Below are 25311 nucleotides of genomic sequence, written 5' to 3'. Positions count from 1 at the left end.
AAGAATACCCCATAGCTGGGGTCTAGGACCCTGATGAGTGGAGGAGGTTGTGGCAAGCCAAAAGGGGAATGGAATACCCCAAACCTGGGGTCTGGGACCCTGAAAGTGATAGTGAAGAAGCTGTTACATCTTTGGTCATGTATGGTACTGCTTGGCAGGAGAGTAAACCAAGACTACCCAGAAGGAGGAAGACAGAAGGGAATACCACAGTTGCTCATCTTCATAGTCAAAGTACCTGGGAGAAAGATGAACCAGGTTGGTTGTGCAATAGGTAGTACTTGGCAGGAGAGTACACCAAGTCTATTTAGAAGAACTGTTAAAGCCAGGTGCGTCTGGGTCTCGCGCCCATGTAAAGAAGGACAGTTGGGACAGAAGGTAGTACTTGGCAGGAGAGTACACCACGTCTACCTAGGAAAGGAATTGTGTTTGTTGCGCGAGTCTGGGATTTGCACCCATATAAGAAGAACAGTAGTAACTACTCTTCTTAGTCACAGTATCAGGGAGAAGAGTGAACCCGGTTGGCTGTGTACAGGGAAAAGAAACCCTGGGACAGGAGACAACCCCTGTATTGTGACCATTGTGGCGAAGTCAAGAGAAGGGAGACATTCTCTTGACCCCTGTGGAACTTTGTTTTTTGCACCATTTGGAACTTTGTGTTTGGAACTTTTGGAAAGAACTGTGCAGGATCTGCTATGAAGACTTTCCTATGGACCTTTTGGTTAAGCTGTTACACTGAGGGCTAGAGTTAGGGTGTTGACACGACGGTGGACAATTCTTTATTTTTGACATCCTGATGGACCCATTTAAGATTTATATTGAGGCAGGGAATCCCCTCTTAATGTTCGGGCTAGCTAGGCCTTTCTCCAACCCTATTTATACTTTTAAAAAAGTCTGTATCAACGAACATGCCACCTGTGTGTCGGTCTCTCACTACTGCACCCTCAGAGTACACATACATTTCCTGGTCGATGTATAGTGGGGGGGGAACTCTATTGAATGGAAGGCCTTGTGCAGAGCCCCAAGAACTTTGAATTGTAGCATGTGCTGCGTGGGGTGGTAGTTGGTTTCTTGTGGTCTTGCTTTCTCATGCTAAGTCACTGTCTGGCCACCTGTTTTCTACTCTCCGTAGGCTGTCAACTAGTTTCTTGGAAGATGCTTGGTTGGAAATGTTACAGACTACCCATGAGCAGGTGTCCACTCCACTCCAGTCCATGTCTGGTGCATAGACGGTGAGGACCTGTCAGAGCCTGTAGATTGGAAAGCGGTCAGCCATAACCAGGGAATTTATTTTGAATGCTTGAGGTAGGGGGAATGAGAAGGATATGTCTGAATGAATTGTGTGCCCAGGACTGTTACATTTATCAACATGTTTTAGCCAGAACCTGACGCGGAGGCCAAGGACAAGGTACCATGTGGTCCTCTGCACTGCCCACTCCCAAGCCCTCCATTTTGGAACCCTAAAGACAGATGTAATTTTCCTTCTTCTAACCAGATGAGTTGAAAAAGGGCCAGAATTCATTCGCATACCATAAACTTAAGCAAAAGACACGACGATGAGAAGAGAGGCAATTTGAACTCAATGTTGTAAACATTGACCACTTTGTTCTTCTTATGGATGCGTTTGTGCCCGTGCTACTTAAAGCTTTTGGTAGGACTCGATACACAGTATTCTTGATATTTGTGCGTTCAGTCATTTTCTTTTTAGCCTGCTCTCAGAGGGAAAACCGAGAGCACAACCATGCGATGTTACTGCCGATCATAACACAATATGCAATCACCAGGACTGGGAGAATCCAATTTGGGCACAAAGCTGCAGAGACATTGTATTTTGGTTGCCCATTCATTGCCCATTGTGTTCTTAGGTTTGCAATTCTTCATCACATGTCGGATTTAGCATTCCAAGGATGCGGCTCATGGCTATCCCTGAGACACCTGCTAGCTCCACATCGCGCATGTCATTGGTTTTACAGGCTACACATGGGAAGGCGTGAGTTGTCGGGGAGGATGCAGGTGTGTCTTGTTTACATGGACTGAAATGCTGGAATGTACCAAGTCACCGCCTCCCTCTCTTTCCATATCTGATCCCTGAGTCTACTTTCCTCTCCAAGTTTCCCAGTATGCCCCTCATGGCCTTTCCTGCATGGCTCATTAGCTTCCATCCGGGTGTGTATAAACATCTTACTCCGGGGCAGGTCTAACTGGAACAATGGCTAAACTGAGTCCACCAATGGCTGCAGGTGCAACTGCGCTAATTTCAATCCAGTTGGGCTTTATCCAATCCCGACAAAATCATCACCTGACATCACAGCATCAAGCGCTAAGTGTAGATGCAATAAAGATACAATTACTTTTCCATTTTATGGCAAACAGGAGGGTATAGAAATAAGCATTTGCATTAGGTACCATAAAAAAACCTTTCCAAAATGTCAAAGATTTCATGGTGTTTTTACAGAGTGTGCCAAAAAGCCAAATGTTAAACTCACCTTTGAGTGATTTCCCCATGTAGCCTCGATCAACACCAAAAGCACCTGCTCAAAAGGAGAAGGAGGATCATATGAGAAACCAATGTGTTTTTAATTTACATTCACCCACTTTCCAGCCAGGGAGAACAGAGAGTATGTTAGAAGATGGCTGCCATTTGGTTTTGTAAAGCGGGGGATTGGGGGCAGGGGGTGGGGGGAGGGTGTGTGTGTGTGTGTGTGTGTGTGTGTATGTATTATTTCTCACACTTTCTACCATCTTAGTTAGATGATGAAATGAACCATGTATACAGTAAGACAGATGGTGAAATTAGCCATGCATATCACTAGATAGAATTGTGAAGATCAGTCACCCAGAAGAACTTGGAGAATAGTAAATGTACTAACCACCACGCTCCTGCTCCCCTCCAACACACCACCCTGGCACTGCACATGCCCACTGGGCTAGCCAAATTATACACATTCACACATCAAACAGAAGTTAGACTTGCACACACCAAACGGCCCCTGACACTGGACCAAGCGCATACGCATACAACAAGCCAGTGTGTGCAACTAACCATCTGCAAGCCAACACACACAGACGCCAGTTTCTCCTGGTTCTGGACCTATGCTATCCCCCTTCGCTCACTAACAAACCACATCCTTTTTCTTGCAGAGCCACATGAGCACCTGGAGACTGTCCCTGGGTGGTAGCAGTGCCTGGTATAAGTCAACATAACATGACAATTCTTTCACCCATTTGTAGAACAGTATACCCAATGTCGAGCTTGGAAATAATAGCTTTGTTTTTCTGTGTATTTCTCAAATGCTTAAGATTAACCTGTGTTTGTGTGTTTGTGGTGAGTGTGTAAGTACCGGCCAGCACCAGAAGGGGTGCCCCTGGACTCAGCATGCAAGGGGAGCCACCTCATAGCCTGTCACTATGTGCTCCAGGTTCACTCACAGTTCCCTTAAGCATTACGTTGCTTCGTGGTATGACATTATGGTGGCTTAAGTCCACCTTCCCCATTTGAATTCATGGCTTTCAGAAGTCTCTCCTCTCGCTGACCCGTGGAAGTATGTCTTCGCTGTCTGTTTCATGGGTAGCGTTTCATGGCTTTTACACAGACTAAAGGCTTATTGGCCAAGAAAAGAAATGCTTAATGATGAATGGCCAGGGAAGGCCACACCTAATATCTCTGAAAAACTGAAAGGGATCCTGGGCTACATAGACTACGGCAACGTCTGCTGGGCAACTAAAAAAGAGGCTGGTTAAACTGCGGGTAAGGAAGAATGTGCCCCTCACATTTCTCTCCAGTGTTCTGTGCTAAACGGGTTGCAGGCAAAACTCAGTTTTACTATCTTTCTTGTGTATTTGGTTCAGCAATTGATGTTCAATGTTTAAGTGAGTCATTAAGAACAAGCAACAGAATGTTGTACATGTTGTACTACTCAATTTGATATTTTTGACACTTTTTGCCTTTTTATTCTCAATGCAGTGAACTAAGAAATTCACCTTTCAATTTACATATTTAAATTGTGTTGGACCTGCTCCTCAGCATCCCAAAGGTTCACGAAAACGAAGTAGGACATCAGCAGAATAGTGGAGTCTTGTGGAGGGAGGAGAGTAATCAATCTGGAACCCTTATCACAAATGTCCACAGCCAGAGTGTTCCTCAACGTCGTCCTGAAGTATGGACACTTCCAATTGAAGTACAGATTATTTGGCACTAATGTGAGCCCCAGGGGTGCCCGATAGCATATGCTGGATAACGGAATGTTGGAAACAAGCCAGATAACCATGTTCTCTGCTTGCTGCCTATCTGCCACCCGGAACCTCATCTACCCGAACTCCACATATTGTTATCCGGCATTTATTGCAGTACGGGGTCAGGTTTCAGATCATAGACTGTTATGGTTAACCAAGTGCCAGATAACACAGCCTCAACTGTATCACTGTGCACATATCTGTGTTTGAACCAGCACCGTGATATCCAAGACAGGGTATCACACACTTGCAAAAGAGTTCAAAAGACAAATGTTCGAATGCTCTTCGAGTGCAGTCATGGTCAGTAGGTCATTAGGAGTACCAACAGCAGCCTTAACCGTTCTCCCATACACTGTTATTGGGACCATGGGCTTTGCGGGAGAATCTTTGCTTGCTGATTGTTTGGTGACCCACGCTTCATGCAAGTAAGAAATTGTATTTTTTACACAGATTGTTTACACTTGAAAGCCCAGGGCTTCTTACCGAGCTCGTTTAAGTATCCGCCCTGCTTCCAGTCTGCAGGCAGCGTTCCACAGTAGTCGCCGGCCCCACATTGCTTTGCTGGGTCCACATTTTTAAGGTTCACAAAGAGCTGGCTGTTTTTTGCCTGTTTGGAGATAGAACAAGATCAATTACGTTACATTGATAATCAGGGATAACTATGTGCTCTGACGACTTATTATAGAAATTCTTAGTAACAGCGCATGACCAAACCCAGCCTCAAATCACTGTTGCAGTAAATCAAGTGGCCTAAGACAAGCCAAACACCTCATGGACCGATATACAAAATAAAGCAAAGCTTGGAAAACCACCCACTCAAATGCAACGCGCATCCTCCATGAAGGCCCTAATCATATCATATCATATAAGGCCCTAATCAAGCAGTTCCATCAAAGAATCAAGGCACAAGCAGAAGCCGTGAGTGGTGTGCTAAGTTTCACAAGGAGTACCCACTTTGTAACCCATACAACACGTGCGAGTCCCAGTTTCACTGCGCCAAGGAAAGCAGCTAAGAGTAGGGAGTCCAAGTGATTTATTTAAAGACCAGCCTTTGAAGTCCAAAGGATTGGTTGAAGAACAGCCTAACACGTGTTACGAGCCTTCCACGGCTCTTCATCTGAGGCTTTATAGGAATTAAACCTTAAACTTATGCTGAGAGGGCAAAGCCCAAAAGGTACTCTGAAGGCTTCGCATTTGCGGTTAAAGCTGGTCGGCTGTTAGAAAGCAATGAAGAAAGTGAACATTTGGCCCTCTGCTATTACACGGCCTACCAAAGAGTCTGGCCAGGATATTGTCAGCGATTGGGTCCTTCTCGCAGCTTCAAGGTAAACCGGAGCAAGTAAGAACCTGTGTCTGTATGTTTCAATAGACATGTATTGGGCAGTTAAATTAAGGATGTGGAAATCTACCTCTGCCATCTTGGTATTTGAGAGGATCAATCAATTACTTCCGAATTCTTTGGCTGTATTTGAAATATCTGGGCACCACATGCAAAAGGTTGTGTAGACCGCCATGAGTATTTACTCTTCTATACCGTCTGGAAGCCCTGCAAAGTTGTCTAAATTTTGTGGAACTACCCTTCACTGTCTAGATTCTTCCCATATTACTTTCTCTCCCCTATGGTAGGTTTTCAACGTGCCGTCAAAAAATCTTAGGTTTTTCATATTTACAGCTTAAGAGTGAATGAATTCAATAGCACTTTGTATTTTTGTACTATGCTGTAAGCTTTCTAAACTTAAAAAAGAATTGTACTGGGCTATAATTTCAAGCAAAAAAATCAAGCGTGTCCTAACTTAAAATAGTGCACATTTGAATTTTTCTTGGATGCTTAGACTGGGAAATAAAGTAAAAACATGCTATCTAAATATTCCCTTAGGTCCTGATGCCTGTAGGTGATCTTCCTGCAGGTGACATTTGAGGCTAATGTTAATGCTTTCGCTGGAATATATATTTCACAATCCATGTGATTATGTTTCTGTTTCTCGCATGCTTCAAGCTAAAATGGTGGCATCTGGAGGCCAGTGCTTGCCGTGTTGTAACAGGGTTGTGGGAGAGGAGCTGCTCATGGACCCAAAGCTGTGCATTTTGGGGATATGGGGTGATCTCTCCCTTACGGTGCACGAAAGTGGTCTGGGTGGGGTAGCATGGGGGTTAGTGAAGAGATGTATCGCGGTGATGTGAGGAGAGGAAGATCCCTCACTACAAAGGTGGGAGGACAGCATGCACAGATATGGGTCTTAAAAAGTTGGTACATTAAAGTTGGGGATGCCCGCAAAAACACAACAAGATATGGGGGAAATGGGGGCAAAGGAGAAAACAGGGATTAGCAAGGGCGGGGACCTGGAGTAATAACATCGAGCAGGGCTGAATAAGAAGATGCCGGAGGTCGGAGGAGTCAGGGGGTGTTGAGAAGGGAGGTATAAGTGGGTAAGTAGTGGGGGTAAGGGGTGAGGGAGCACAAGTGTTTCGTGGTGGAGAGTGTTAAGGGGAGGGGTTGCCGCGAGGGAGAAAGATGGGGGGTTGACAAGGGTGGAAGGGAGGAAGGCATTGAGATGGCCATGAGGGGGGTTTGCTACTGTGGTATAAAGCTTGCTTTGAATTGTGCAGGATGGAATTAGTCCACGGTTTGTTTTTGCAGTTAAAATATCAATAAAGATTGCCTTAATAAAAAAAATGGTGCAAAGCATAGTGTGTCCGGTTATGTGAGAAGGTCCCCCAGCTAGGGTGTCTGTTATTCCAATCTGTTCAGAGTACATATTTCAACCTTCACATGTCAGGTCGGAATCTGTGGCTGTACAAAAGGGTGCCAAAGAGTATTCTCCTTCGAAAATGAACGATCACCAGTCATTGACGTTGGCAACGTGAGCATTTGACATTCCTTGCCTCTCACCTTTGCCATTGCTAGCCTGTCCATGTTGTTGACATGAGGTCCAGTAGTGCATTGCGTGAGGGTGTGGTAACTTGGGTTGGAGAAGTAACGGCTGTTAGGGTTGCCACCATTGCTGTGTGGGATGGTATCTTAAAAAAGCAAAAAAGGAAAATATATAGTCAGCCGTGATAGTGTCACAAGACATATTTAACAATATAAGGTACTTAACAGAATACATCATCAATGTTACATGCTTGTCATTAGCTACGGGCCGGCCTTGTATAACTGAAAAAGACTTGTTTACCTCTACTCCTGGCCACAACACCGAAATGTAATATGATGCATAATCCACATAAACTAAGGGCACTAAAACATCAAAAACCGATACACTGGGATCCTATATCCTCTCGTCCCCAGGTCTACCCTTGTGATAAGAGTTGAAGACACACTGGAAATAGAAAGAAACCTGCTGGATTCACCTGCCTGAAGCAGGTGCACTGTATGAGTGACAGGCATGAGCATGTAGATCAGGGGTGCACAACTGATTTTGACAGAGGGCCGAAAGTACCTTACATGAGGGCTATAGTGGGCCGAAAAGTAAAAGTGGGCGGGGCGGTAGGCGGGACATGTCAGGAGGCTTTTTCAACCCCCAATTTGTATTAAACACATGGAAAAAGAATATGTTTTTGAGGGGTAACTATTTTTATTGCATTTCAAACTTACATTTTGTACTACACATTTTCCATTGTTATAATTTATTTCGATTTAGTTATTGCATGCAAACACTATGCCCCCTATCCCTCACCCCCCAAGCAAACACTATGCCCCCTGTCCCTCACCCCCCAAGCAAACACTATGCCCCCTGTCCCTCACCCCCAACCAAACACTATGCCCCCTGTCCCTCACCCCCCAAGCAAACACTATGCCCCCTGTCTCTCACCCCCCAAGCAAAGACTATGCCCCCTGTCCCTCACCCCCCAAGCAAACACTATGCCCCCTGTCCCTCACCCCCAACCAAACACTATGCCCCCTGTCCCTCACCCCCAACCAAACACTATGCCCCCTGTCCCTCACCCACCAAGCAAACACTATGCCCCCTGTCCCTTACCCACCAAGCAAACACTATGCCCCCTATCCCTCACCCCAACCAAACACTATGCCCCCTGTCCCTCACCCACCAAGCAAACACTATGCCCCCTGTCCCTTACCCACCAAGCAAACACTATGCCCCCTATCCCTCACCCCCAACCAAACACTATGCCCCCTGTCCCTCACCCCCCAAGCAAACACTATGCCCCCTGTCCCTCACCCCCAACCAAACACTATGCCCCCTGTCCCTCACCCCCAACCAAACACTATGCCCCCTGTCCCTCACCCACCAAGCAAACACTATGCCCCCTGTCCCTCACCCACCAAGCAAACACTATGCCCCCTGTCCCTTACCCACCAAGCAAACACTATGCCCCCTATCCCTCACCCCCAACCAAACACTATGCCCCATGGCCCTGTCACCCCCAACCAAACACTATGCCCCCTGTCCCTCACCCCCAACCAAACACTATGCCCCCTGTCCCTCACCCACCAAGCAAACACTATGCCCCCTATCCCTCACCCCCAACCAAACACTATGCCCCATGGCCCTGTCACCCGCAACCAAACACTATGCCCCCTGTCCCTCACCCCCCAAGCAAACACTATGCCCCCTGTCCCTCACCCACCAAGCAAACACTATGCCCCCTATCCCTCACCCCCCAAGCAAACACTATGCCCCATGTCCCTCACCCCCCAACCAAACACTATGCCCCATGGCTCCCACCCCCAACTTAACACTATGCCCCCTGTCCCTCACCCCCCAAGCAAACACTATGCCCCCTGTCCCTCACCCACCAAGCAAACACTATGCCCCATGTCCCTCACCCCCCAACCAAACACTATGCCCCATGGCTCCCACCCCCAACTTAACACTATGCCCCCTGTCCCTCACCCACCAAGCAAACACTATGCCCCCTATCCCTCACCCCCAACCAAACACTATGCCCCATGGCCCCCTCACCCAAACCAAACACTATGCCCCATGGCCCCCTCACCCCCAACCAAACACTATACCCCAAACACACTCTCAAGCATGCACCCATACAGACCCGAACCCCCCGCCCCCAACGCAGCACACACACATGCACCCATACAGACCCGAACCCCCCACCCCCCAACTCAGCACACACACATGCACCCATACAGACCTGAACCCCCATCCCCCCCAACTCAGCACACACACATGCACCCATACAGACCTGAACCCCCCATCCCCTCCAACTCAGCACACAAAAAACATTCAAATACAAACATTCATACACATCCGACCCCCCCCACCCCCGCATCTCAACATGCACACAAAATACATTAAAATTCCAACATTTATACACATCCGACACACACCCCACCTCCGCATCTCAACATGCGCACAAAATACATTAAAATTCCAACATTCATACACATCCGACACACCGCCCCCACCCCCGCATCTCAACATGCACACAAAATACATTAAAATTCCAACATTCATACACATCCGACACACACCCCACCTCCGCATCTCAACATGCGCACAAAATACATTAAAATTCCAACATTCATACACATCCGACACACCCCCCCACCCCCGCATCTCAACATGCACACAAAATACATTAAAATTCCAACATTCATACACATCCGACACACACCCCCACCCCCGCATCTCAACATGCGCACAAAATACATTAAAATTCCAACATTCATACACATCCGACACACACCCCACCTCCGCATCTCAACATGCACACAAAATACATTAAAATTCCAACATTCATACACATCCGACCCCGCCCCCACCCCCGCATCTCAACATGCACACAAAATACATTAAAATTCCAACATTCATACACATCCGACACACACCCCACCTCCGCATCTCAACATGCACACAAAATACATTAAAATTCCAACATTCATACACATCCGACACACACCCCACCTCCGCATCTCAACATGCACACAAAATACATTAAAATTCCAACATTCATACACATCCGACCCCGCCCCCACCCCCGCATCTCAACATGCACACAAGATACATTAAAATTCCAACATTCATACACATCCGACCCCGCCCCCACCCCCGCATCTCAACATGCACACAAGATACATTAAAATTCCAACATTCATACACATCCGACCCCATCCCCATCGCAACATACACACACAAACATAAAGTAAAACAGACCCGACACACAAACACAAACAGACCACTTACCGGAGACGTGCTGGAACTGGCGGGCGAACGCGCCTACGAAGGAGGCATGGCGGGTGCCGCCCCTTAGTGGGGGTTGCCCAGCCGGCCTCCTCCCCCCTCGGACACGGCAGGGGGCGGGGATATGGGCAGTAGAAACACCCCCGGAAGAGGCTCAGAGTGGGGGGTAAGAGAGGCGGGGGCAGGAAACCGAGGGAGAGGAAGGCCCTATAAAGGGGGAGGGTCTTCAACGCGCCCGTTCTCTATCCCTCGGTTTCTGCCCCCGCTGGAGAACGCATTTTGTTACCCACCCACCCTCCCTTTAAACAAAATGTATGCACTAATTTGTCTTTTGTTTTGCAGGTCGCCCGGCGGAGTTACATTGCGATCCCTTTAGCAAAGAACTGGCAGGCCCATAGGGGAATGCTCAGCCAACAGATTAGATCTTACGGCGCCCCAAGAGTTCTAGACTCAGGGGAGGCCCTGGGAAAAAGGGGAGGGGTTTAGGGGACTTGGAAGCCATTTCCAACCCAAGATTGCGGGGTGTGGGGGGGGGAGAAATGAGGAGACACAAAATCACAATAAAGGTCGTCAAGGGAAGTCGGTCGGGGGGGAGCAAGAGGAGAGTACGGGGGCTCAGGTAATGTTGACAGAAGTAACTGGAGGGGGAAGTCTTCACGGAAGGAGGGAGGCATGAGGGGGAGGTGGGAGGACCAAGACAGGGCTGTATGGTGAGCAGAGGGAACAGGTGGGGGGGGAAATAAGTTCTAGGAAGTCAAGGGGGGACAATGACCAACGATGGGGGGGGCAAGATACGGGGTACGAAAGAACAGGGCTGGGAAGTCTGCCTTTGGGGGAAAAGGGAGCCTAGGATCTGGAGGGGCAGAATTATCAGGGGGGGGGTTTGGCCTGACGCAAGAAACCTGGGACCTGGAGAGGGGAGGAGCAAGCTAGGGAAAGGAATGGGGAGGGCTAGTGTCCACGGAAGATGACGGGAGTGCGGGCTCTGGGCTAGACTTCGTAGGGAGGCCTGGGGGAGAGGGAACTGCGAGGGAATGAGGGACAAGTTGGGGCTTGCTGTAGAAGCGGCACAGTTGGGGACGGGGGGGGCCAGATTAGAGTAGTAAGGGCGCTGGGACAGCTGTACATCGCAAAGCGATGATTATCTAGGCAGGCAGAAAACGTGTTAGCTGGCACCGGAGGGCGGTGTCGGCCAGACTGAAAAAACGTGTTAGCTGGCACCGGAGGGCGGTGTCGGCCAGAGGGAAAAAACTTGTTAGCCGGCACCGGAGGGCGCTGTCGGCCAGAGGGAAAAAACTTGTTAGCCGGCACCGGAGGGCGCTGTCGGCCAGAAAGAAGAATTTGTTAGCCGGCACCGGAGGGCGGTGTCGGCCAGAGGGAAAAAACTTGTTAGCCGGCACCGGAGGGCGCTGTCGGCCAGAGGGAAAAAACTTGTTAGCCGGCACCGGAGGGCGCTGTCGGCCAGAAAGAAGAATTTGCTAGCCGGCACCGGAGGGCGGTGTCGGCCAGAATGTATAAGGAATATTGGCGGGAAGTATGACAAACGGGAAGCATCAAATGGCCAGGGGTAGAGAGAGGTTGCTAGCAAGGGCTGGGCTCTACCCGAGGCGTCCACCGGACGAGGACGGTAAGGGAGGGGGTGGGGGAGGGGAACCTAGGTAACCTCACACGGCGTAGAAGAACCGGTGGTGTGGTGAATTACGGATCGCCTGTAAGATAACTCCAAGACTTTATGCAAATAAAGCTGCTGTGGCATTTACTCTTCCAACTTTACAAAGCGTCTGGTGTGTTATTTCTGGCTGACAAACCTCTACTGGGTCGGGGTAGCGCTGGGGGGGGGGCGGTGGCCTGAGGGAACAAGTCCAAGGAGGGGGGGGCGGCACTGGGATGCCCCCGCTATGGAAGGCAGGTAAGCAGGAACGCTGGAATCGTACTACGGCTGGCGTGGTCCAAGGCTGAAATGCCTTCCGGCATCAAGCCTTATGGACCACGCCAGCCGTAGTGCTGGCCCTCCATTGGGTCAGCACACACACACTACGTGGCTCGTAGGAGCAACGTGGTGCATGTGTGCTGAGCGAATGACGGCCAGCGTTTTGTCCGGCCCGGAAGACAACAAAGACTTTCCTAATGGAGGGCGGCTGCGGGCCGCCCTCCATTAGGAAAGTCTTTGTGCCTCGCGGGCCGGACAAAAGAGCATGGCGGGCCGCAACTGGCCCGCGGGCCGTATGTTGTGCACCCATGATGTAGATAGTCAAGTGTACCCTCACGGTAACATTTACATGTACACTTCTTTTTTTATAAATCTGTTGTTCCAAGAAGGTCTAACCCAGAGGACTGAAGCATTTCGGGGCCAGAGACCTTTGATGATTAACGAGAAAGATGGATGATGAACAAAGATTGTTTCTTTTAAATGTATTGCACATTAGAGACTGTAAATTTCTGTTTCTTTTGCATGTACGTAAAAAGTTTATTTTGTACTTAGGGAGAGACTGTGTCAGGTCAGGATGTTTTGCAAACGGACTGTTTCTTGACAAATAATACATTAAGAATATTTTCTGCTAAGATATTTCTCTCTAAGGAATATTTCTTGCGTGAGTGGGGAACACTTCAACACAATAGGGGTATATTTGTTAATCTGCCTCTTTGCATTGTATGATTACCATTCCACATGCTGTCTTCATGTAGGTTCAGTTATATAGCGGTTTGCATCCAACATGCAATTTCCATGTCCCCAGCCTTCTAGCAATAGATCCAAAGAGATGTTTCTGATCGCGCACCAATATTATGCAATATAGCAAAGAGAAAGCAATGCAGACCGTTGTGGGCTTCCTGCTTCCATTTATCCAAATAACTACAACTTGCTGATGGAATACCGTTGCCAGAATTATGCACAGCCCACAATCTTGCTTTGGTTACACAAATTCCATGCTCCACTCCAACATACATATCCCAACATGGTCCAAAGGATACTTAAATATGTGCTTGGCTGCACATGCAAACAGTGCAAAGCATTTACATGTTCCTGCTAATTAGCCTAGAGTCAGCCCACGCATTATCCTACATGTTTACATCATCACATTAGCTTTTTATTCTGGCCGATTGGTATTTGTGACCAATTTGCTCACTAATATGTACTTCACGCTGAAAGTGACAGTCCCATGGGAATGCATTGTGCACTACATCCATGCAACCAGAAGGCTTAAAAGGTTCCTTCATTAAAGGAATACTTCACTCTAAAATGTTATTGTCCCAAAAGATGGGCAATAATCAAAAACGTGCATTAAACATCTTTTTAAAGAAAGTTCCTATGTAAACTTTTGAGAAACGAGGCTCAAAGCGTTTACATGGGAGCATCCATTTTGTCATTTCTGGCAGCCTCTTCTGCTCATGTTAAGCTCTGCCCTGGGCTCTAAACAAGCAGCAAAAAACCGCTACTGCAGCCAGAGCAGAGCTGTACATGGAGGAGGCTGCCATCACTTTCATTTTACGTTTTCGGTACTCCCAAAGCCCAGGGAAGCACAGAAAATGTAAAATGAAAGGCAAAAAGCAAAGGCGCTATGTTTACATAGGAACTTTCTTAATTAATATTTTGTATATATATTTTTGATCATGGCCCATCTTTTCAGCCAATAACATTTTTGAGTGAACTATTCCTTTAAAGCACACTGATGTATGGCTTGAATTGAAAACAGTAATTCTACTACTTAAGGGGAATGAGCAGACCATATCATTTGACCTCTTAACTGGTGCTCACTTACCAATGCTTTAGGTCTTTGCAAACCTACCTGCTATTCCCAAACATCTTGCTACCTCCCCACTGCTTTTTCTGCACAAGAATGTCTTGCTTACAGCAGCATAACCCACTAAGCGTTATGCACATGTATTTATTCCACTAATGCCTGAATGGGCCTCGTATGCGCTCAATTAAATGACAAAGGTTATGTAATGCATATTCATTTTTCTAATTATATGGATGAGGGAGGGACAAATGGCATGCTTAGCCTTCTACTGTTTCTGAACAAGAGAAAAACGTTGAATGTTGTTAATATATTTGTGCACTTTAGATTTCGAATATAATCTGGGTTTGCCTTATTTGGTATGGGCAAAAAGGGGTATATTTAAAGGACGGTGCACCTAACACCCAAAGATGCATTTTCTTACAAAGCTGCAGATGCCGGAAGACTATAAAACAGAATAGTTGAGTCATTTTACCAAGTCACTTAGCTAGGAATCTACATTTGTGCCATTACTGATACCTGCAACGGTGTAATCGGCATTGATGACCCTCATAGCCGGAGTGTAGGCCACTGAAGGCATGTTGGTCTCTTTGCCCTTCTGCTTGTGTCTGTAGGCGATGAACAGTCCCAGCAGGAAGAGGACGACCAGGACAAGGCTGATGATGCCAGCAATGGCGCCAATCTGGTAGGAATCAGCAGGGACTGCGGTGCTGGTGCGGGTTAAACTGTTCAGATTTCCAACGATGATCACACCGGCTAGGGAACAAGAGCACGCAGAACGTTTGTACACAAATGATGGCAGAACCCCAAGGATTAGAGTAGAATCAAAGTTGTCATGCTGTATTAGAAGAACCCACCGCATTTTCTGAGCAGTATTTTTTGCTTCCATAATCATACAGTAGTCGATCATCACCAATACACTTGCCTGTTCCCCCATGCTTAACACACACTGGCTCTGAGCATAGACCAGAAGTAATATGTCTGGCTTTAAAATGCCTTAATGACACTGACATGGCTGATGTCCACAGCAATGTTAGCCCCTAAACCTGCAACAGAACCAGGGTCGGACTGGGTCATAAAATTGTCTGGGGCACCAATAAATGGCCCACAGTTGCAAATGGCAATTCATTCCTTTTGTGACGCTGTTTGAATAGTAACCACGTTCTTTTTTTTTTGTTGATGCAAATTATGCATTTAAAGAATATTTATTCAGCAACACTGGTCAAAATTACCAGCCGCAGAGTAAATTAACTCATCAAACTGGCCCAAATTGGCCAGAAAAGTGGCCCACTTTGACCAAAAAACTGGCCCACACCAGCATTTTGTGTTTTTGGTTCCGCCATGGGCCTATTGCCCTATTGCTCTATAGGCCAGTTCCAGCCTGAACAGCACCTGCTGCTCCACATCACTCCACAAACTAACCATGATCTGAAGTCCCGAAGGGGCAGCAGAAACTTATTCACCTCACAGTAAATCTCTGGACCTCGCTCCCCACCAATATCACAACTCGACTCATTCTAACTGCTTTAAGGGATAACTTAAAAACATCAGTCTTTACCCATGACACTCCCAGAGTAGACCAAACAAACATCATAGGCACCTAGTGCCCAATGAGATTGTAATGTGAGTTATGCAAATGAAATACATCAGAATACTTACAGTGCCCATGGTCAAAACCCCAGAACGGGAAACACGTATCCCTTTACTACACTTGGCAAGAGAGGGGCTGGCAATAGCAAACAGGGGAAGGGCCATACTTCCCTAGAAATCGACTGCCCTCTTCCAAAATCAAACACATCTCGCAATCACCAGCAGATTGGTGATCATGGCCGTTAGTTCTAATTATGTCTGGGCTACTCTATACCAATTCTTTATACATTGATCCACACTCAACAACTCTCAGACAAAACTTCAAAGAATACCAGACTAAACTGCAAGGCTCACCCTGCCAATGAAACCGCAATATCAGAACTGCCTTGAAGCCACGCTCTGTTGGCTCCCTGCCTTCACTTGCGTCAAGTTCCAAACATTATGCGTCACCTGCAAACATTTCCAATGAAATACCCCCCTACGTGAAGGGCCCCCATCCAAACATTAATCCAACTAGGAAACGTTACTTCTCTGAATCCTGTCATCTCCAATTTCCCACCTTCAAGAAAGAGATCTGCAGGTCACAGGGTCAGATCCAACATCCAAATCTTTGGAATATCTTATCTGTCTTTCTCTGGGTTGAAGAAAAGAGGACAAGATCCCAAAGGCGAGTAATGACTGTTTTTCTGAACTTCCCCAAAAATAACCCCTTCCTTCTTGCCTATCTTTGTGCGCTTGGTTACCTTCTGATTTTGGGCCCTACTACTTGCCCACCCTGCCACGCTCCCCCACTGTCTCCTGGCAACCCTTGCACTTGGTTCTGTATCTGTAACCCACCAGTCCCCCCCATTTTTCTGCACTATCGAGACACCCCCTGTCTGAGCCTTAAACCTAGCACTTGCCGGCTGCACTACCACTGGTTTTTTTTTATCCTTTGCTCAGCACTTTCCACCTCTCACTTCTCCCCCTGCACTTTCCCCCTTCCCTCTCCCCTGCACTTGCGCTTTCTCAATGTCACCGGGCCTAGTAAGATTGTTGTTTTGTTCTCCCTTGTTCCCCTTCCCTGCCTTGTCGTTCACTGAAACACTTGTGTACGAGCGCGATACACATAAAATAACATATCATATCCCTCCTCCATCTGGTTCTCATCCTGTGCACTCTGAAGCAGATTTGATTTTGCCTGGGTGAATGAATAAAGAAATATAATTCTGATATATCAGGGTTTAAGCATTATATCACAAATGTAAGTAAGTCTTACAGGCGCATTGGAGAAAGTGACGTTTGACATGAACAATCTCATATTTTCATATATGAAAGGCATGCAAATACAGTTTTGCCCTTATTAAGCCAGGAAGGAGATGAGGTTATGCTAACCGTGACACCCCAACCTTTTCAACTGTGGGGTGGAGGTTTACATCCTCTTCATCCGAGCCCAAATCCTATTTTATATATCTTTCCTCTTGAAGGCTCTTTCCCTAGCATCACTTCGATGAACATTGAAGGAGCTGCTGATCTCAAAGTATCCACTGGAAGACTTGTGACCACTCCAGAAAACCTACTGAGCTTCACTTTCCATAAAAGACCACATTAGAGTTGATGGCTAGGCTTTTTTCTTATTAAGGAGGCCCCTAGAAGGCCCAATGGTTTATCTCTGAAACAAGGGAGATGGGCGCCGGCGTGGAGTGGACATGGGGGACGGCCTCAGAGAAGATTCAGCCCCGCCGAGCCAAATAGCAGAATGTCACATGAGTGGGAGGTTTTCTGAAAGGATGGAGGATTCCAACGCGTGCATGGGCAGGGTAGCCTAATGAGAACGAGTCATGCTCCCAAACCTCCACTTCATCTTGTGAGGGCCAGAGTTCGTGGACCATTGTCAACAAAACACAGAAAAATATAAATCCCAAAATTCTGATGTGTGGAGGCGCGAAAAATACCCAGTGAGATCTCTCCATACCTTGGTCACATCTTGCTCCTTTCCACCCCGGGTTGCAGTAGCAGGTTCCTGTGATGTGGTCGCACGTGGAGTTGTTCAAGCAGTCGCATACCTGCCGGCAGCCGTAGCCATATGTTCCTGAAGGACACTCTGTAGACAGGGTAGAAGAGCGAGAAGGCATGCTGTAAGGCCTGATGGTGGCTTGCTTGTTGCACAAGGTGGGGTGCACTCCTGCACTGTGGCATTGGGGGCCTCCTCCTCCACTTACACTGACTTGGAATAGTCAGGTCTTTGTTGGTTCACATGACTCAAAGCGACATCAATATGAAGAGAATACTGCCTTAAAAGTATTGATTCCCGGTCTGGAGCAAGCCAGTGCACCTTAGAAAATCCAAATTATTTCAAGAAACAGTTTCAAAGACTGGCATCTGATTAAAGTCTGCTTGTCCACCTGTCACTTATATTGCACATCATATCTTTTGCATGAACACATTGAAGACTATTTGCATAGTAAATCATGGAACAATGTGTGATGCTTTTGTACCATTTTACTATGTGTCCTCATCATCACCGGATTCCAGCAAACACTCTTGCCCCGTGTCAATTGTAATCAATATTTAATGTGAAAGTAACTTCTGGGTCATATGCATTTGCTATTTCATTAGAGCATACACTCACTGGGGGTCCTTACGAGTTGGGTGGTAAGGGTTAATGGTCACTGGTAATGATGACGGTGCCGGTAAACCCTTACCGCCCTATTCCGAGGTCCCTTAGCGGGTCCCAGCAGGAACGGCAGGTCTGACCAGCCGTTCTCTGCGGGTCCCGTTAAGGGACCTTGGAGCTAATAATGGGCCCGCAATTTGCAGGCCCAGTATTAGCGCCTTCCTAATTCCCATTGAGCCCTATGGGGGCTCAAATGGGACTGGGGAATGGTAAACTGAATGGGGACTTACCGGGTCCGCATAGGTTGGAATGTCCCGGTAAGTCCCCATTCAGCCAGACTGGACCCGGGTTTGGAGGCAGCCATGGTGCTAAAAGCGCCATGGCTGCCTCCAAACTCGTAATGACCCCCACTGTCCCTTATCCTCAAGTAGAACCTTTGTAAACAACTTGCACCAAAGAGTCCCAGATTAGCTCCAATACAAACGTAATGAATGTATTATCTATGACATCTGGTTTAACTCTGAAATTAACTTTTCATAATTGTGCTAGAGTAAATCTTACACAACCTGGCCTTATGTTTTGTTAAAGGTACTTTTATAGTGCACCGTCACCAACAGAATTGGTCCACAGGCGCTCTGGCAGATCTGTAAATAGGAAGGAGGGTGGGTAGAGTTAGTCGGGAGGAGGGGGTAGGAGAGTGGGAGAGGTGGTGTGCTGTTGGCAGCTTCAGCTCGGTATACAGGGTGCTGGGCTTTGGTGCATGTAATGGATTGGACGAGACCTTGGCCTTCATTACGACCCTGGTGTTAAGGGATTAACAGCGCTGTAAAAGGCTGCGGGGCCGTTAACCCCTTAACGCCTTACTACGAGGTGCCTTTGCAGCTCCCGACCTGAACGGCTGGTCTGGACCAGCCGTTAAAGTAGGGACCCGCAAAGGGACCTTGATGGCAATTACGGTACCGCAATTTGCGGTACCATAATTGCCGCCTTCCCCATTCCCATTGAGCCCTATGGGGCAAAAATGGGCATGGGACATGGTGAAAGGGGAATTACCGCCACGGCAACCTTGGAATGGGGTGGTAATTCCCCCTTTCTCCATGGCGGACTCCGGCATGGACCATGGTGCTAATAGCACCATGGTTTAGCGCCGGAGTCCTAATGAGGGCTCTTGTGTGCTGTAGGTGCTGTTTATGTGTTGTTGATGCGGTGTGGTAAAGTGCGTTGGATTGCTGGGAGAGAAATGGTTGTGTGAGTTTTGTGTCGGTTGAGTATGCAGAAAATTGAGGGTTGGTTTAGTGGGGTCTGTATCTTGGTTCAGGTACTTCTGGGTTCGTTTGAGCTGTATTCCTGTGGGTGGAGTTGTTGCTGGTTCCTTATGGGCCGTCTCACTGTGGTGGTGCTACGTGGATCCAGCTGTATCATAGTGAGTATTGTATGGGGTGGGGTGGTAGGTGTGTCTGATCCTTTTCTTCTTATGCCTTAAAAAAAATCCCTGGAAGCAGAGAAAATTCTGGAACATGGTATGCTATCAATGTTTTCTCACACTACGTAATCAGTGATTGACCAAAGACATACGAAATTCAACATCAGTTCAGTTGTGTCATAATGAAAACTCACTGTGCTCGCAGTCCTTCCCCATGAATCCTGTGCGGCAAGTGCACTGTCCGGAAATGTGGTCGCAGTCGGCTCCATTCTGGCACTGGCACACCATGGCGCAGTCTTTCCCATAAAACCCTAATGGGCACCCTGTAGAAGAATGCCAAGCGGAAGGTCAGCAGGCTTACAACTCAGAGCCAACACATGAAAAGAGCTGCTGGTACCTGCTGCAAATCAGGTGGTGGCTTGCACAGAAGCGTGGAAAAGCTGGCATGCTGCAGTACTGACTAACGCTGTTGGATCGATTTCTGGAGTTGCCCAGACCCTGTATGAATGCAGTCGACCAAGTAACCACCGATGATAACAGAACCAACAGGAGACTCCCTTCAGGTTGCTGGGGACAAACTAATATTCATAGATTACGAGGCATCCCCCAAAACGCGACTGCAGACCCCTTCTACTCATAATAGTCCGCACCAATCCTGTAACAGCAAGCATTTGAAATGACTCAAGGATGCCCTTTGCTGGAACATCGTGGCAAGGAAGACAACTGTGCTACATGCAATTTTTCAAATCCTATATAAGTAGCTATTGTCATTGTTCTTCCATTACTGTCCATTACCTAAAGTCCAGTCTGGAGAAGACAATTTCCAAAATAAAGTAGTAGTGCCGAAACACAAGTAGACTGTTATCATTATTTGCCAATGAGCGCCAATGTTGTGGACTGTTCTTGCAAGCCATGCAAGATCAACATTCATACAAGTGTTCTAAGCAATGATTCTCTGGACATTTCTTAAGAGTTATATCACAATGACTGGAGTTTAGATTTGTTTTACTTTGTCTTCAAATGTTATCACTAACAGGGGATGGCCATGCCTTACACTGCCTCCTTGTACAGTATAATACAAGTATGGGGGCAGCTCTAGTATACTGTAACGTTGCAAAGGTTGCTTGTTTTGAATAGATGCTCGAATGTCAGAGGACTTTGAAAAAAGCATTAAAGCGATGTTGTCCGACATTGCCTTTTGTTCAAAGGTAGATATATTTTCTCCTTTACATTAGCATTTGGGAAAGAATGAAGTTTTCTGCTCATATTAGAGACTTAATGAGATAGTTGGCATCTAGGCATGGCACACCAAATAAGCAAGTAATTTAAGTTTGCATTACATGCATTAAAAACGTTTAAATTATTTATTATTTAGGTTCAGGTGCTTCAACAAATCATAAAGAAGGCGTTTAAATGGGATCGTATTCAGAATCTTCAACACCTGAGAATAAGGTTTTGTCCAGGGAGTATGTAAAAGACTATCCTGGGTTAAGATAGCCACAACAACATTCGTGTAAATCTCCCAGTAAAGACCAACGATACATTTTTATAACATTTCCGGCTAAGGGTTTGGAAATACATGACATCTCAGGCCTGCAAATGCAGTTACCAAAGCAGCATTGGGACGGTAGACAACATTGTAAGAGAACAATTATGCCGGAAGTGCCTAAACATTTGTACACACAGTACCAGTTTATGAGATCACTCAGGCATGAGGCATGAGGCATTTTGGGTGATTTGTCCACGAACAAGACATCCTTGGTTATGAGAGATTCTGGCTACGTATATTAAATGGGTCCCAAACCTGCCTGCTTGATGCTGAAAGTAGAGCAGGTCTTGTGCAATATTCAGGAAGTTTTTCAGAAGTGTACATCGGGTTGATAAAGGGAATTTTATTTTCGATAATATAAACAGATATTGATGAAAGCTTTGCATTCTATGGTTAAGGGAACTATGAGCGCAGGATTGCTTTTTATCTATGCTATTGATTCTCCTGTTTCTGATAATTAACAGAGTTAATTAATTTGAATTTGATCATTGTTTGTGGAAAGTTTCTTTGTAAATAAACACAATAAAAACACGATTTGAAACAATGTTTCTAACCACCAAGGAGACTTTTCTGATTTTGGAGTGCAACACTGCTCATTGTAAAGCTCTTATCCATGTATATTATCCACAAACGAAGCCGCAAAAACAGACACATCACTTTTTAAAATGAAGAACGTGAAAATTGCATCCAAGCTTCAAACAAACTGAAAAGAACCCCCCTAAAAAAAATGTATGTGGCAGCTAGCAAACCTCCATGGATTGGGGGATCACTTTCGGCTTTCAAACTCCACTATGGAAATATATGCTGGAAATTCAAGCAATGATCCCGTCCACACCAAGGAGTGGTCACGCTGTCCGCCATTTACACTAAGTAACAAGTAGAAGGAAGAAACCACCCTCCCCACTGTAGTGAGACCAAGAACCGCTTACTCTGTGTGCAGTAGAGGCCGGTCCATCCTGGGGCACATTTGCACTCTCCGTCATAGGCGCTGCAGTAGGCCCCATTGTGGCAGTTGCACGTATGGATGCAGTTTGGTCCCCAGTGGGCGGGTGGACATGCTAAAACAGATCAAAGGCAGTTAGACATTTCATTCAGGGGGCTCCTTGTAACATACACAGCTGGAGAGAAGTGGCCAGCCTGATATTATTGGTTGCCTACAGGTTTTGGGTGTCATTTGCCAAGTATAGACTCAGGTGCTTCCATGATATGATGAGTAAAGCCTTGAACACCCCAATAATGCCCACACATGCCCGTTATATCAGCCTTTACAAGATATAACCTCATAGTTGCCAAAATCATATGCCAAATGCAGCCACAAATTAACAAGAAACGGAGGAGTACAAATTGGAGGGATGGAGAAGAAAGCTGGAACAGCTGTTGGAGTGAAGGAGGGTTACCAAAAAAAAGAAAGGAGAGGAGGTGGAACATCAGTATGGAGAAGTAGACCGATAAGAGAGGAGAGGAGAAAGAATACACATAATTAGGGTAAAAGGCATTGAAAGAGGAGGGAGTTTGACAAAGGAAAAGGTGGGGTTGTCCTGAAAGGAAATGAGTACCTCCATTAGTAAGAGAGCAGGAGGCTGAAGGAAAAGGGATATAACTCCCAGAAGGCAGTAGAGCAAGGCCTGGTCGGTGAAGGGTGAGCCTGGGAAGGTTGGACGAAAGAGTGTGATGGTTAATTTCAAAGGTGCAGGTGAAGCAAGAGGGAATAGAAAGAGGAAAACATCCCCTAGGAAAGAGCTTGTGGTGACACATCAAGGAGAAGTGTGAGAGCAGGCTGGTGGGCAGTAGAGCCGGGACCCTGGGACAGGGAGCACATGATGCTCCCAGATTCAACCCAGTGGAACCAGCCTGTCTGGCAACTTGAACCAGAGACCCAGAGGGCAGCCACAATATCGCAACCCAATAACAAAGAGTAGCAGTCACAAAAGCATGAACACCAAGAAAGAATTGTGAGGCCACAGCAACCTCGGGACTGGGAGTGACTTTGGCTTTGTCGTGTCAAGTAGCTAGAAAGGGACTGGGACCTGGTTGTGGCAAGCATCAAAAAAGCTATTGGTATTATTTTACTTTGCGAGAGACATTGACCTGGTCAGCCACCTGTGAAAGGAGCCAGTGGAGGGCACTGGCTCTGTCAGGAATCCATACTGGCCAATGTTAAGTGTACCCTTGTTGCATCCCAGTTATTATGTAGAACCTCTATATGCCAATCCGTGAAAACATCTGTGTTGACTGAGAAGTGGTTGATTCTTTGGCTTGTGAGTGATCCCTGCCCACTTAGTGACAGCAGCCAGCATGTACAAATCTTTAACAGTGGCATTGTTGGCATACATTTTTGAGGAAGAGTCTCGTGTTTTTCTTTAGGCACAGCTAGCATAAATGGGGGGGCTGCATTGGCATATGTTCTTGAGTACAGATTACATGTTTTGTTTTGGGAACAGACAACATGATTTGGGGGGGGGGCAGTTCCAGGATATATGGTTACAGCATACCACATGATTTCTTCGGGCACAGCCAACCTGAAAATGTGCTTTGAGGTTGCAATGCTGGCATGTATTGTTGAGACAAGCCACACGATCGTCTTTGGGCAGAACCAGCATGAACATATGTTTGACAGAGGCAATGTTGTCAAACACTGCATTAGACAGGGTCTAATGATTTTCTTTGAACACAACCAAAATGAAAGGAGGCAGTCTTGCACGTATTTCTGTGACAGGCCACATACTGTTATTTTGGCACACCAAGCGTGTCCAAGCTGGCAAGTATCCTTGGGACAGGACACATGGTTTTCTTTGGGCACAACTAGCAAGAAATCGGTCAGTGTTGGCATATATTTTGTAGAAAGGTCTCATGACTATATCTGGGCACAGTGAACATGAAAATATGTTGAACAGTGGCAATACTGCCATAGACTGATATGACATTTATGCCACATCACTTTAAAGAGTCATCTTCATACCCCTAGAATTGATAAAAAGCATTAAAGTACTTAACACAAACAGATACACACAATTCGAACAAAAAGAGTCCAGCAAATTAAACAGTTATGTCAAGCCTCTAACATCTATGACTCTTTAAAATTAGATTACCAGCTGAAGCAAGCAATTTAAAAAATAAATAATGTGTTTTGTATAACACACTTTATGCCGGACTCCAGCCTCTAAGCGTTGGACCTGTTATCAGACTTGTGCAGCTCAGCACTGTCTTGTTCCAAGAGGAGCATGTTGCCCCTGAGCTATCCTGCACATAAAAGACACTCCGAATGTGCAAATATCAGCAAATCACAATGCCAGAAACAAAAAAAGGGGGCGATAATAACACACCACTGAGGCAGATCTGTAATCAGACATTTGCCATCTACCACTATCATACCAATAGATATTGCTCCAGTAGGTGTCGCTAAACCAAAACCATTGAGCAGAAACCTAATAAAGTAGAAATACCGACTTTTTTTTGTATTGTTCATTTTTAACACGCTTTATACCAGCAAGTGGTTTCTAAGCACGGGATCGGGATTTGAACCTGTATTGCGTCGCTTTGCCCCTGAGCTATCCTTCCTCCCCAAATTTAAACGTGCAGGTAACAGTAAAAGGTGTATTGTGTTGGGGGGATAGAGTCAGGAGCGTCCATTAATAGTGTGGAGGAGAAGATGAAGTGGAAGGTTTGGTGTACTGGTGGCACTCCCCCTCCCCCCATAGTAGGTGAGGGAGTGGGTTGGAGAAAGGATGTGATGCTTTTTTGGAGGTTATTGAATGTGAGGGCTGTTGGTGACGGGGGTTCAGGATGCATCTAGCTCCTAACATGATCCAACTTTATTCTTAATGCATTTTTTAAAGTCGATATTTCTACTTCCTTATTAGTTCTTATTAGGTTTTCTCTCATAGATTTTTGTTCAGAGACGCCTACTGGGGAAGATGAAACAAGTTCAAGAATGCACACCTGCCTTACTTTTCTCCCCGTTTGTATGGTTTTTAAATTTTGATTTGCTGAGCGTTTTCTTGAAGATTGCAATAGGGAAGTCAACATCC

The 25311-nt window shown here is 46.5% G+C and overlaps 1 protein-coding gene across 1 annotated transcript in view; it reads right to left on the bottom strand.

The window, feature by feature from the left end:
* Window positions 1–25311, bottom strand: part of MEGF10 (multiple EGF like domains 10) — a 373462-nt gene that overhangs the window by 37625 nt on the left and 310526 nt on the right. Inside the window, exons 17-23 of the mRNA XM_069625609.1 lie at window positions 22213–22341; window positions 19929–20057; window positions 17670–17798; window positions 14645–14881; window positions 7121–7248; window positions 4714–4837; window positions 2484–2528 (exon numbers count right to left, since the gene is read on the bottom strand). Coding sequence (XP_069481710.1) covers window positions 2484–2528; window positions 4714–4837; window positions 7121–7248; window positions 14645–14881; window positions 17670–17798; window positions 19929–20057; window positions 22213–22341 — 921 coding nt within the window. The remainder of the gene's footprint in view (window positions 1–2483; window positions 2529–4713; window positions 4838–7120; window positions 7249–14644; window positions 14882–17669; window positions 17799–19928; window positions 20058–22212; window positions 22342–25311) is intronic.

Source organism: Ambystoma mexicanum, chromosome 6p (assembly GCF_040938575.1).
Source record: "Ambystoma mexicanum isolate Mex_15411 chromosome 6p, UKY_AmexF1_1, whole genome shotgun sequence".
NCBI lineage: Eukaryota > Metazoa > Chordata > Amphibia > Caudata > Ambystomatidae > Ambystoma > Ambystoma mexicanum.
The sequence above is the reverse complement of the archived record's forward strand: the minus strand, read 5'-3'. Positions and strand labels throughout refer to the sequence as shown.